The 14,579-nt window shown below is 46.1% G+C and overlaps 1 protein-coding gene across 4 annotated transcripts in view; it reads left to right on the forward strand.

Moving 5' to 3' along the window:
- LOC122920335 (fatty acyl-CoA reductase 1) overlaps positions 1–14,579 on the forward strand; it is a 68,184-nt gene that overhangs the window by 34,296 nt on the left and 19,309 nt on the right. For 2 of the 4 annotated variants that reach the window (XM_044269763.1, XM_044269764.1), the window contains exons 3-8: positions 878–1,053; positions 5,885–6,064; positions 10,080–10,257; positions 11,563–11,607; positions 13,257–13,384; positions 13,465–13,532. In XM_044269763.1, the coding sequence (XP_044125698.1) occupies positions 878–1,053; positions 5,885–6,064; positions 10,080–10,257; positions 11,563–11,607; positions 13,257–13,384; positions 13,465–13,532 (775 nt within the window). The remainder of the gene's footprint in view (positions 1–877; positions 1,054–5,884; positions 6,065–10,079; positions 10,258–11,562; positions 11,608–13,256; positions 13,385–13,464; positions 13,533–14,579) is intronic. The other 2 variants (XM_044269765.1, XM_044269766.1) reach the window with 1 other exon arrangement.

A 14,579-nucleotide genomic window follows, 5' to 3' on the forward strand; every position in this document is an offset into this window, starting at 1 on the left:
ATTAAAACATCACTACAAAACGGTGTATGTAGGGCATTTTCTGATTTCCAGCATGTAACATCTGATTGTGGCATTTTTTGGTTCCAAAAAAAGGCAATTTTTTTTTTTTTTTTTTTAAGCCATATGATGAAAGTACCCGAAGACCTCTTTGCAGCACGGTTAGCTTAGGTAGGGTACTGGCTCTCCTTAAAAAGGGGTTTCCCAAGATATCATACTGATCGGCGAGGGTCTGACACTCATCGGCTCTGCTCACCAAGAACAGCGCCGTCCATCGTATAGTGGCTGTGCTTGGTATCGCAGCTCGGGCACATTCACTTCTATGGGTCTGAGCTGGGCCCAGGTCACGTGCCAGATGAACTTGACGTCACTCGGCCTGCGGAAGGCTGAGAGAAGACTGTGAACACCGCTGCCTTCTCGAACAGCTGATCAGTGGGGGTCCTAGTTGTTTAACCCCAACCGATCAGATACGGATGACCCATTAAAAGGTGTATAGGTCTCGGAAAACCCTTTTTTAAAGAGACTACGGGAAAACCAATATGCAAATGGTAATCTCGAAAGGAAAATCCGACTTAACAAGCCTATGTTCCCTCAGCATAGTTGGCAAAAAGTGAAGGTTCTCCTGCAAAGGTCATTATTCCCCTGGGATCTGTACTGGGCCGTGTGGTGATCTAGCACCAACACACTTGGCGGTTTTCCTCATTGTGCACCCTCTGAAGACTCTTCATTCTCAGTCTGTACATATATCTATCTTTTCTGCACCATATTTTTTGCCGTTCAAGTGATATTACGAGATGTCCAGATACTGAATATATTACGTCTCTTCTTGGTATTAATATTGCTGGAAATGTGTCAGTAATGGATTCTCTCCTTCCTTCAGCTGTTTGACAGGTTGAGAGAGGAGCAGCCGCACTGCGCACAGAAGCTGATTGCAGTGAGCAGTGAACTGACGCAGCCGGAGCTGGACCTCAGCAAGGAAGACCAGGACACCTTAAAAGACTGCATTGATATAGTGTTCCATTGTGCAGCCACAGTCCGCTTCAATGAATCGCTTCGGTGAGTATATTGCCATTTAGACACTTGACATAAAACCAAATTTTAAAAAACCCATTAACCCTGTGTTTAATGGCCGAAAAACCCATTAACACAGGCGGAGAGCGGGAGCGGCATGGCCCAAGCCCAATACAACTGAGTATAAAGTGGTCTGATTAGGATAACCTCTGTCTGACATAATGGAGGTGAACCCCCCCCCCCCCCTTTCCATCTATAAACAAGATTGGTGAGCTGCTCTGGTGGACCTGGTCTGTCTCTTTATTACATGGACAACCATACAGGACTGTGATTGGCCCAGGAAACATGGTCTGTGTGTTGGCTGCATCTGCCGGGCCGTCCGCGGCTCCTCTGACCCTAACTGACTGTATCTGATCGCGGGGCTATTGCCGTGTACTCGCATGATGTCAGTACACTGCAATAAACCTGCCTTCAGGTACAGACTGACTGTATCATAAGTTACTTAAAGGGGTTCTGCAGTTGTTTTTTTAAACTGATGTTCTATCCTCTGGATAGATCATCAGCATCTGATCGGCTGTTTGAGCTAGAACAAAGCTAGAACCAGCCCTGTACCTCACATGGATCCAGAGATCTCCCCATTCATTGCTCCAATTGTTCTGTTACCTTATCTTCAGGCTGGCCGCTCGGGGGGCGTGTCCTTTATTCTGCAGCTCTCTCCCGATCACAGCTCGGGGGGGCGTGTCCTTTCTTCTGCAGCTCTCTTCCGATCACAGCTCGGGGGGGCGTGTCCTTTCTTCTGCAGCTCTCCTCCCGTAACTCCCAAAGCTTCTAACAGAAAATACCACTGGTGGCAGTTGAAGATTTAAACTGAGCACGTGTGATTACATCAGTGAGTTTGACAAGAAATAGGGAAAAGAACAAACAGCAGGTGGCGCTATACAGATACATTTTATTGAATAGTATTCAGATCCAGGTGCTGGTTTGAAGAATGTAGAATTTCTTTTGTGGCACCACCCCTGGTTGGGAGTTGTAAAAGTCAATGGCAAGGCTCAGGCCATTCATTTTTCTATTGAAGAGAAAATCAATGGGTTGTCCAGGATCAGAGAAAGGAGTCTGCTTTTTATTTTTATTCTTTTTAATAGAAATGACACTGTTGTCCATATTTTTAACGGAGATTGCTGGCCTGCCCCATTAACTTTATTTGGGATGAGCTGAAATCCCGGGTGGACATAGTAATTCTACATGAATAATTACCGCAGCCATGCGCAGGAATATTACTGGTGCATCTTGCACTTTAAGGCAGCGCAGCAGCAAAAGGAATCCTTAGTAAGTTTCATGCTGATTTTGGCAAGTGTCTCTGAATACAGCAAGATGCGTCATGGATATCTGTGTCCATCTGTCAGTCTCTTTGTTGCCTGCCAACTTTCTTATCTCTCCGATGGAAGAAGCCAACTGTATCACAAGCTTCCATTACTGTCTGCTGTAGCTTCTACTTGTGTTCACAGGCTATTGGTGCAGAGCTGAGATGTCAGGCGGCTCATGACTGGTGCCCAGCCAGAAATGTCAGTGATCTTGCAAGCTGAATTTAGACTGAGCTTGCATGTATAGGGCTGTTTCTTTCTGACATGTGATTTATACCAATCTTGAACAGACGCCTCCTTCCTGGTGCGTTTATTTTTCGGCTCATATACAGAAACCCTAATCTAAAATGTTGCATAACCAGAATTTCCCTAAAATATTCAAACGGCAGCAGTGCAAAAAGTTAGCAGAGCTGAGAGGAATGAAACTTTCTTGCTTTTTTTTTTTTTTTTTACATATTTTCTATGGGAAGTCTGCATTCTCAGGGTAAACATACCCTGAGAATGCAGACTTCCCATAGAAAATATGTTAAAAAAAAGGTGCTGCATAAAGCAACCAGATCGGTTAAGATGAAACTGTCCAGACATCACCTGGAGTGGTGTGATCACATTGATCATGAGTTATTTAGCACATTCCAGTTTGGGAGCCAGATGCAGAAGACCCACAGATTTAGATCTAACGCACAGGAGAGGTGGCAGGCTGTACCTGTGCAGCAGGATGCATGTCACAGGCAGTGTGCAAAGTCCTGCCCTTTTTACAAGGAGGGGAAAACCTTAGATCTTTAGTTTCTTCAGCAGCATACACAGATTTGGAGGTTGTTACACGGTACATTGTTGGATACTTGCCAAGGAATGTCCCAGGTACATTTTGCCTGATATATTTTATTATTCAAAACCTTATAAGAGACAGCAGTGATTATGCATGAGAATGAAAGGCTATGGACAGCCTTGCTCTGCATTGTTTATCATTTGTTTACCTCCTAAATGCAAAATCAATCAACTTGGGCTTCATTGAAAAAAATGTCCTACCACTTTGCTGCTGTAGAGTCCATGCTGCTGCTTTACATAGCTGGCGCCTCTGTTGCTTTTGACAGATTGGACAGCACACTGCTCCTTGCTGCTCTCTACTTTCTCGGCCCTTTCCTTTCAACATTAGTGATCCCAGCAGAGGGAGAGGGAAGGGGATGTACATGTCGGATGAGAGCTTGAAGCGGTAGGAAAGCATCCAAGTCTTCAGGGTGGAAGTAAACCACATAGGCTGTAATTTTATGACACTGGAGCGAGAGAGAAGAGCACTTGCTCTTAAAGAGGACCTTTCACCGATTTATTACAATGTGAACTAAGCATACAGACATGTAGAGCGGCGCCCGGGGATCTCACTGCACTTACTATTATCCCTGGGCGCCGCTCCGTTCTCCCGCTATGCCCTCCGGTATCTCCGCTCACGAAGTTAGAGTAGGCAGAGATTTCAGTCACTAAGTTATGGTAGGCGGAGTCTGCCCTTGTTCTGCTCTAGCGCTGGCCAATCGCATCGCAAAGCTCACAGCCTGGGAGGTTATTTTCTCCCAGGCTGTGAGCTCTGCAATGCAATTGGCCAGCGCTACAGAAGAGCAAGGGCAGACTCCGCCTACTATAACTTAGTGAGCGGAGATACCTGAGGGCATAGCAGGAGAACGGAGCGGCGCCCAGGGATAATAGTAAGTGCAGTGAGATCCCCGGGCGCCGCTCTACATGTCTGTATGCTTAGTTCACATTGTAAAAATCGGTGAAAGGTCCTCTTTTAAGGGGTTGTGGAAATGCACACTCCTCAGCATCCGTTCCTGTCAGCACAAGCGAGCCATGATCCCTCTGGGCTGTATTAGAATTGGAGGGCAGTTCAGCAATGAAGCTGAGCTGATAGGAGAGCTAGTGAAAGCAGCAGCCTTCTGGATGCACAGGCTTCGCCTCTAGAATGTATTACTCGGAGGGACTCATCCCTGTGATAAAATATCAGGGGGCCTACAAGTGAATGAAGTGAGGATTAGTTTTACTAGGTCAGTCACATCTATAGATTAGGTTTTTTGCCAAAGTTTCCATTCAAGCTCCTCTTACCTGCTTGAATTAGATGAGTGTACGTGTTTAGCAGCTAAGGGAGAGGGGAAAAAAAGAGTAAAAATAAATAGATATTAGGGGAATTGCTATTCATGCTGTTTCCTATATACTTTTGTAGTGTCTTCAAAAGTGAGCCTTCACTTGGTTTAGCTTTTTTTTTTCTTTTCTTCTTCTCCTTTGTGATCTTGCGGTTTGTCCTGCATATAAATGAAATCCTGATGAACTAGATTTGCTGCAGGAAACAACGTTTAGATTTTAACTCTGCTTGACAACATTTGACAGAGATTAGATCAGCGCTTGGCAGCAGGCACTTGGTGAGGTCATGCAGCCCTCGAGATGGCATTGATGCTGCTGCTCTGATCCCCCTGCAATGGGTCTAATGCAAAAATATAAATTGTCTCAGCAGCGACCAACACCAGATGAAATGGTAGGTGGGGGGAGAGACGCTGCACGATGGGTCGTCAATGAGGCTGACTTGATGGGTGTTCTGACCGGCTCTGTTGGTTGAGGTCTTTTGGCACCAATTTCGCCCCCCCCGCTTAAGAGTGGCGAACTGCGTGCTGAATATCAATGAAGGCAAGTTTGGTACCAAGTCATGTACTACAGTCCAAAAGTTTTTTTGGGACCTATGGATCTGATCAGTAGGGGTCCGACACCCAGGACCCACGCTGATCAGCTGTTTGCGAAGGCACCGATGCTCACAGTAGCGTTGTGGCCTTCTCTCAGCAAAGCACAGCACCGTACATTGAAGTAAATGGGGCTGAGCTGCAATACCACGCACGGCCACTATACAATGGGACTGAGCCGCGCCTGGGCCATGTGATCAATGAACGTGACGTCACATGACCTAGGCAAAGCTGCAAGAAGGCCATGGAACAGGTCATCAGTACAAAAGTCTCATAAAACCCATGTAAAGGAGAATTCAAGTTATTATTTAACTCCCAGATCACCTCTGCTTACTGGGCTGCAGAGGTGATGTCACATCAACTACACATGACCGCTGGCCTTTTTGGTACACCGCTGAGCCCAGTGACTTGTCTTCCGAGATAGTGTCCCCCCACTCCCCCCTGAAACCAGACATTCCCTTTCTGGAAGCAGAAGGATGTTTTCAGAATTTGCTGTATAGCAATTGTTAAATATAATCTATAACCGTTGCCACAGTTTGGTAGCTCTCTGAACACTATGCCCCCAGTAATGTTTCCTCCATACAGACCGAGCCATTGGCAATATGCATCCATACTGGGGTCTGCGGCCTTCCTTTCATGTACTTGGCCACCAGAGGTTAGTGTGGGAGGTTGCTGACAATGTGCTTATGTATAGATGACTGAATTTAGTGCTGATTTGTGCTGAGACTTGCTGCTTGGAGAGAGGCAGCGAGAGCTGCCCCGAGGCTCTACAGATATGTTTATATTTTCATTATTTTTCAGTGATGCCATGCAATTAAATGTTATTGCGACACATCAGTTGGTAACTCTAGCCCAGAAGATGAAGAAACTAGAAGTTTTCATACATGTATCAACTGCCTATGCCAACTGCAACAGGAAGCATATTGAAGAAGTTGTATATCCTCCTCCTGTGGATCCGAAGAAGCTCATTGAGTCTTTAGAGTAAGTTCTCTCTCTCTCATTTAGGAGCGTCTGTGTCGTACCTTGTCCGCCCTGTGCTCATGTCTGTTTCAGTGCTGTGAGATTTACAGAAACCTTTGCCAGGCTAGCTGGAAAAATGTGCCCCCTGATCTCTTGTCAATGTCATGGGTGGCTTTTTATGACCACCTCTGCCTTAGAACAAAAGGTGACTTTTCAAGGTAATTGCATGCTGTGAATTTCTTGGCTCCTTTTCTAAGTGCCAAAGGGAATTAATACAGAGACTGCTGATGGGCTAGCGGCAGGGCCAGACCTTCTATAATTACTGCTCCGTTCACACTGCCGAGCTGTAGGCAAGTATATAAATACGTTTCTGAAACTGGGCAGAGCGAATGGTGCAGGAGTTTACATACCACCAGCCATGCTGTCTATTCTGAATGGTTTTAGGATGTGCATCTGAAATCAGGATTTGCATTTATTTTTAATCCTTTGAGGATAAAAATTTTAAGGCCCAACTTTAGGATAGATTATCAGTGCCCACCAGACTGTAGTGCCACGGGCCGTTCTTGTCAGGAACGTCGGCTTGTCCGTACGCACTGAATCTTCTGCAGAGCTCTCTCCTGGTCAGAAGGGGTCCTGGAAGTTGGACCCTCGATTTAAATAATGACCTTGTTTGACCCACAGCGATCTCTCGTTTTCCTCTGCACACATGCATGCATGTGTCGTCAATGGGAGAGGGGAGAAAGCTCTGGCAGCAGCTTATCTCCCTGTGAACAAAAGGATTGGGATGCTGCTGCAGATGGTCGGCTGATCCTGTGGAAATCCCTGGGTTCGGTCGACATACTTCTGATGTGTATTGGCAGCTTAAAGGGGTTATCTTCCAATAGCAACGCTATACCTGTCCACGGGTTGTATGTGGTATGGCAGCTTATCTCCATTGAAGCGAAGGCGGTTATGCTGCAGTACCAAATGCAACTCGAGGATCGGTGTAGCGCTGTTTTTTGAAAGAAAGCGGCCATATCTTTCAACTCCTGGAATACCCCTTTAAGACCCCTTGCAGATGCCGCTGCGCAGCTCCCCGCCTGACCTCCCAGCACTGCCGGGGTCACATAGCATTATATTGATTTATGATGCTATGTAACCCTTACAGTTCTGGAATGTATTAGATGACACTGGCATAATGCTGTTAGTGTTATCCAATACATTTCAGATCTGTAATGCCCCTTTCACATGAGTGTGAACGCATGGCACCAGCACTGAATCCTGACCCATTCATTTCAAAGTGTCTGTGTACATGAGTGCTCCCCCCACACACACATCAGTTCTGCGTTGCGTGAAAAACGCAGCACATTCTATATTCTGGGTTTTTCACGCAACCCTGGCCCCATAGAGGTGAATGGGAGGTCAGGCTGGGAGCTGCGCTGGGAGGGGGCCCATATATATTCTGTTTTTATCCTTTCTGTCCCATTCTTTGTTTTAAAAATGCTCTCAAAACTGATCCACAGTGGGTCCAATCACTGGGACCCCCGGTAAGTTGCCTTTTCGGAGCACCAATGCTCCTTATTAAAGGGATTTTCCAGTTAGAGAAGGTTATCTCTTATCCACAGGGGATATAGCTATATTGGTTGGGGTCCTACCACTGGGACCCCATGATCATGAGAACAGACCCTGTACTCTGTGAAGCCCCCTAGAAAATGGACAGAAATACACTCTGCTGCTCCAGCTATCTCTTTAGGAGTTCTGGAAATAGCTGAGTGCTGTATTTGCCGATCTCCGGCGCGCCCATATAAATGAATAGAGCTTTGACATGAATTTCCGACCAGCTAACCATCCATTTCATATGGGCTCCACAGGGTACAGGGCACCGTTCTGGTGATCGGTGGTGATCCAGTGGTAGGTCCTCCACCGATCTAATAGTTATCCCTTATCCTGCGGGTAGGGGATAACTTTCTCTAATCGGAATACACCTTTTAATCTTTCCTAGCTCATGGACAGTCCTGTGATCAGTGATGGGTCTTTTCTCCAATATTGATGGGTACTGGGTTGTCCAGAGCAAGTATTTTGAATAGAATGGGCTCCCAAATGGGAAACTTTCCATGTCTTGCGGGTAGGGGTGTGCATAAAAATGTGGGTGTCCTTTAAACAATGCAACCGTTCAGTAAGACGTCCCTGTCCTTTTATCCTAAATTGTCGTTGGTTGCAGCAAGTTCTACAGGTATGGGAACTTGTAATTCAGCATTTTTTTTGCTCTGAGCACCATGGCTTTCGTTTTCTGCCCAGCCCTTCGCTAACCTTTTCTGCATTTGGAAGGCAAATATGACATTTGTTAGTGTGGCCTTTAATTTCTTTGGGTGTGTTAGGCCCCACGGTGCTTGTTTAGAGAGATCTAAGAGCGGTAATTTGACTTACTGACTTCCTTCCCTGTTATAGACATACACATACAGTCTATTAAAAGGGCCGCTTCTTCACACTTTGACCGTCTGTTAGTTTTTTACAATCTGATTATCCTAGAAATATTGGCCGTGGGTTTTGCAGAGTTCTCTAGTTATAATTAGTTAAATCTTCTCTCCTCTGGATCCATCCAGTTCCTCAAGGAGACCAAATCCAGATTTTATGTTTTTATAGAGAATCAAGTTCATTTGGAGGTAACTGCGTGCACGGGCAAACACTGGGCGCGTCCTAATCATTTTCATTTATATGAGGCCCAAAAATCCTGCCAAGATTTAAAGTCAGAGGGGCAAGTACAGACATTAGAGTTAACAAACTAGAGGCTGTTCTTTGAGGAAATGGTGGCGACCAAAAAGGTAGAGGCTGGTATCTGCAGTGCATGGGTGCTGGTGGGGGGGTAACAGTTGAAGGGTTCTGAGGAATAATATAGAAGGGGGTAAACGGAGAAGACCCAAGTCTCCCCCATACTCATGAGGTTCTTTGACCGAACGCGCCAAATTTGGCACGACTAATGTGTATGATGGGCCTCTCGACTTTCCTCCTTACTGACGTTGAATAATTGGGCAAGTTGAATTTCGAAGCCCAGTTCGGGGCAGGAGTTCTTCAGTTTTAAGCTCAACAAAAACTTTTTTCGGGCATGCTTAAAGGGGTACTCCTATGTGGGACACTGATGGCATATTGCTAGGGAATGCCATCAATGTCATGGATGTGGATCTTAAGTCTGCAACCTTCTGCCATCTCCAGAACGGGATCCCCAAAGTGAACACTGAGCAGCTGCGCATGAGCGGCCATCCTCCATTTACTGCTATGGGAGCTCTGAACTCTGCTTATTCCGGCATTCCCATATCTGTGAATGGTGAGGTGGCCGCGCTTGGTATTCACTGCTATGGGAATTTAGAAAATAGCAGAGTGCAATTGTTTCTGGAACTCTCTCATAGCCATGAATGGAGAACACGCCATCTCTTCAGAAGTTGGTTCTGAAGACTAGTCGGACCTGCACCTATCTGATGTTGGTGGCATATCCTTGCAATGTGTCATCCATGTCCCAGATGGGCCTACCCCTCTAGATGCTGTGGAGACAGGAATGGGAGGTTTGGGTTGTGGAGGAGGTTAGTCTAGATCAGGGATGCTAAACCTGCAGCCCTCCAGCTGTTGCAAATCTACAACTCCCAGCATGCCCTAATAGCGGTAGAATGTCCAGGCATGCTGGGAGTTGTAGTTTTGCAACAGCTGGAGCGCCGCAGGTTTGGCATCGCTGGTCTAGATGATTGGAAGAATAGAGGGCACACCTAGAGTGGCAGATGGGGATGAGGGCTGGAGATGTGGGGTGGTGCAGCACCATGGGCAACTTTGTGGGTGAGGTTTATCCGTCTGCGCTGTATGGGTAACCAGGGCTGTGATTGGCACAGGGTGGAGGCATTGGAGTGGCTGTTGGATAGAAGTGCAGATTCTGAAGATGTTTGAGGAACAGGTGACAAGAGTGGACAAATGATTTTACTATTGGCTGGTTAACACATAGGCTCCTAGATTCTGAGATATGTCCAACCCCAAATTCCTGATCTGGAGAATGTCTGTCTGTGTTAATTTACAGATGGATGGAGGACAGCCTGGTGAACGACATCACCCCAAAACTGATAGGGGACCGGCCGAACACTTACACCTACACAAAAGCCCTGGCGGAATATATAGTCCAGCAAGAAGGAAGTAAACTGAACATCGCCATCGTCAGACCTTCTATCGTCGGAGCCAGTTGGAAAGAACCGTTCCCTGTAAGTGATCCGATCCTGGCATTAACCCCTCGCCCAGTAAGGTGCCAGAGTCGTTACTTGTGAATCATTGACTTCACGTCTTCTTCTGAAGTAACTTGACTTGACCTTGAGCGTAACGTCTTTACTTTTCTAATCTCTCCGGCACATTTTTTTTCCTCAAAGGTCAGAAAACATTTGTGGAGCTTTTAATGAGCGATAATAAAGTGACATTCCTGTGAGCGAGCGGGTTACCTGTGAAGCACGAGCTGTATGGGTAGTGTCTGCCTTGCAGCTAGGGGTCTGCTGCTGCTTTCAGGATTTTCTTTTGTACTTGTAAGGCTACTTTCACACTTGCGGCAGAGGATTCCGGCAGGCAGTTCCGTTGCCGGAACTGCCTGCCGGATTTGGCAATCCGGACACAAACTGATGGCATTTGTCAGACGGATCAGGATGCGGATCAGTCTGACAAATGCATTGAAATACCGGATCCGTCTGACAAATGCATTGCAGTACCAGATCAGTCTCTCCGGTGTCATCTGGAAAAACGGATCCGGTATTAATTTTTATTTTTTTGCATTTTCAAAAGTCTGCGGATCCGGCAAGTGTTCAGTATTTTTGGCCGAGGATAAAACTGATCAGTTCCTTTTCGGTATTGAGCCCCTAGGACGGAACTCAATGCTGGAAAACTTTAACGCAAGTGGGAAAGTACCGTAAAGCTCATTCAGATGTATTGCGTTTGCGGTGGAATGGGGTGTTTTAATGCAATTTCTATACAAATTAGGGGGGGGGGGGGGGGGGGATCTCCCAAGTTAATTGGGTCACCATGAAAATGCAATGTAAGCTACAGGCAGCGTGTTATAGGGCAGATTATATATAGTTTTAAGGGAAAAGATTCAGCAAAACTTGTATTTCATTCATTTACATTCCTGCTCATTCTGGGCATTAAATTCCAGGAGGCGGAGCTATCAGTGATTGACAGTTCTCTGTGTATACAGTCATATAGGGGAGGCTGTCAATCACTGATGGCTCCGCCTCCTGGACCTCAATGCCCAAAATGAGCAGGAATGTAAATGAATGAAATACAAGTTTTGCTGAATCTTTTCCCTTAAAACTATATATAATCTGCCCTATAACACGCTGCCTGTAGCTTACATTGCATTTTCATGGTGACCCAATTAACTTGTTCAGCCCCCAGGGCTCGTTTGACTGAATAGCTTCTGTATACGGCTGCGCAGGAGATACTTGCACTGTGTAGATATAAATGAGCTTCTAGGCTGTTACCAGGCAAAAATGCAACTCTTACTACTTCTTTCTACTTCTCACCAGGGCTGGATCGATAACTTCAATGGTCCCAGTGGTCTCTTCATTGCTGTAAGTGGTTCGTGCAGTCCATAATCTTGCGGATTAAAATCCCAGACAACCCCTTTTAAGACCTAAAGGGGGTTCTCCGGGCATTATGGAAAATACAAGCATTCCTCTGACCTGTTTGAAGAAATTAATTTTTTATTTTTTTTAACCCTTACCCGTCCACCATGCTGTCATCCCCGCTGCACTCACCTAGGCTGCAGCTGAACAGGAAAAGAAGTGCGCTCCTCCGGTTGGAGCCTGAGCATAAGCGCTTGCAGCCTGTGTGAGTGCAACAGTGGCGGCGACATGGCGGAAAGGTAAGCGTTAACAATAACGAAACAAAAATGTCTCAACAGCCCTCAACAGTTCTGAGGAATGCTTGTATTTCTTATAATGCCCGGCGAACTCCTTTAGGGACTTAACCTTTTAAAGTTTATAGCAACAAAGGGTATAAAAATAAATAAATAAAAATCTAACCATTACTCACCTGTTAAATCTGCCTGAACTGTTTGCTTTCAGGGGTGAAAAATGGTCAGTTGTTGTTGGTTACCGATGTAGATGGAGCCACAACTACAAGATTATCCTTCCCTTACCGGAGGCACTGGAAGGATTAAAGAGTTTGTTCAAAATCTTAGTTATCCCACTAACGCAGGGGTCAGCGACCTTTGGCACTCCAGCTCTGAGCAACTACAACGCCCAGCATGCACACTTGCTTTGCTGTTAAGTGAATGGAGCCTTCTGGGAGTTGTAGTGTCAGAACAGCTGGAGTGCCAGAGGTTGCTGATCTCTGCACTGGAGGATAAGTGTCTAAACGGTGGGGCTCTGACCATTGGGACGATCATAAGAACACGAGGCCTGTTTCCCCCGGTGTTAGTTGAGCCTGCGTGTGCTGCTGCTTCATTAGTCTCTGTAGGACTGCCGACGTGAAGCCGAGGGCAGCGCTCAGCAGTCCCATAGTGGTGAAAGGACTAGTAGTGCGCATGCTCCACTATCACGCCTTTCATATAGGCAGACTCAGAACCCCTGCTCCTGTGATCGTGGGGGTACCAGCGGTTAGACCCCCACTAATCAGACTCTTGCCTTCTATTCTGTGGATAGGGGAACATTTTAAAATGTTGCACAACTCCTTAGTCTTTAAAGGGGTTCTCCAGGATTTTCCTATTGATGGCTTACCCTCATAATAGGTCATCAATATGAGATTGGCGGGGGTCCGACTGCCAGCATCCCTGCCGGTCAGCTGTTTGAGGAAGCTGCGGTGCTCACTGGAGCTTCGTTAAGCCCCGCGACTTCCTCACGTCTCCGTACATTGTGTAGTGGTGGTTCTTGGTATGGCTGCTCAGCTACATTCATTTGAATGTGACCAATGAACTAGATGTCACGTGGCCTAGAAAGATTCCGCAGTGTTCCCTGGAGCTCCGAAGCCTCTTTATACTGCTGATCGGAAGGGGGGCCAGCAGTTGGACCCCTGGCAATCTGATGGTGATGACTTATTCTGAGGATAGGCAATCTGTAACGAAATCCAGGAGAATTCTTTTAATTTCGACTTTCTTCCCAAGGGAAGGCTCTGGCTGTAATGATTTCCATTTCCTATCTTCTAAACCTTTTATACGGATTAGCAGTTCAAGCAGAAACCGTGTCTCACATTGTCGTCCTCTCGTTTCCATGTTTCACAGGCAGGAAAGGGAATCCTCCGCACAATGAGGGCTTCCAACAGTGCCGTGGCCGACCTTATTCCAGTGGATGTAGTGGTGAATACCACGGTGGCAGCTGCCTGGTACTCCGGAGTGAATAGGTACAGCAGGTGACACTGCTTCACTGTCAATAGTCGCTTACAGCCCCTCACGAAACCGGTGTCATAACGTCTCCGTTTCTTCATTTCAGGCCAAAAAATATCATTGTGTACAATTGTACGACAGGAGGAACCAATCCATTCCACTGGGGTGAAGTTGGTATGAGACCTCTGTATTTTCTCTCCCTGCTTTATATGGCACATTGCTGACAGGCTAGACGTATAGAGCAGCTGGTTCATATATTATTTTTGCAGGGCAGCCGGTTAGTCAAGGAATGCACTGCTTAATGTGCCGAAATGTTTTACTTTATTTATTTTTTTCGTTTCTTTTTAAGCTTATTTTAGCTCGGCATGGTTTTTGTAGGGGTTGCATCATTTGACTTTAGCTATCTGCAGGAATGAAGTGTTATATATATAAAAAATAGATGTCTTTTGTGCACAGTGAGTCTCCAATCTGGCAACTTTATCAATGGCAATTGTTGATTTGATTGGTGTCATCTAAACTTAAGGGGGTTTTCTGGGTTTGCAATATTGATTGTCTGACTCGGTACCCACCCTGATTAGCTGTGTGAAGGTCCCGCAGCACACGGAAGAACAGTTTTTTTGGGTTTTTCACTTTTAACGTGCTGTCTACTTAGTCCAGCTGTGCAGGGTATTTGCAGTATATTGCTAGCACTCGTGTGAATTTGACAGCTGCAATATCGTGCACCAGCCGCCGTTAAGTAGTGGGTTGTTAGAGAGCCACAACCCCTTCAAACAACTCATCACAGGGGTTCAGGTAGTTGGGTCGCCCACTGACCTAATATTGAAGGTCTAGACCTGTGATGGCTAACCTCCGGCACTCCAGCCGTGGTAAAACTACGACTCCCAAGATGTACCCTTGCTTGGCTGTTCTCAGAACTCCATAGAAATTAAGCATGCTGGGAGTCGTGGTTTCACCACAGCTGGAGCGCCGGAGGTTAACCATCACTGACCTAGACTAATGATTGGACATCAATTTTATAAACTTGGAAAATCCCCTTAAAAAAAGGGCCTCTGTTTTTGATGGTACATGGGCTAATAATGCGCTGTAAATGCTGGTGGATTTAAAGGGGTTGTCCATGATGAGAGGAAAAATAGTCTGCATTTTTTTGTAAAGGGCTGTGCATTGTATAGAGCTATCCTATTCAGTCACAGATTCTGTGTAAAAACCCAACCTTTGTACCCT

The sequence above is a fragment of the Bufo gargarizans genome, chromosome 10 (assembly GCF_014858855.1).
Source record: "Bufo gargarizans isolate SCDJY-AF-19 chromosome 10, ASM1485885v1, whole genome shotgun sequence".
Lineage (NCBI taxonomy): Eukaryota > Metazoa > Chordata > Amphibia > Anura > Bufonidae > Bufo > Bufo gargarizans.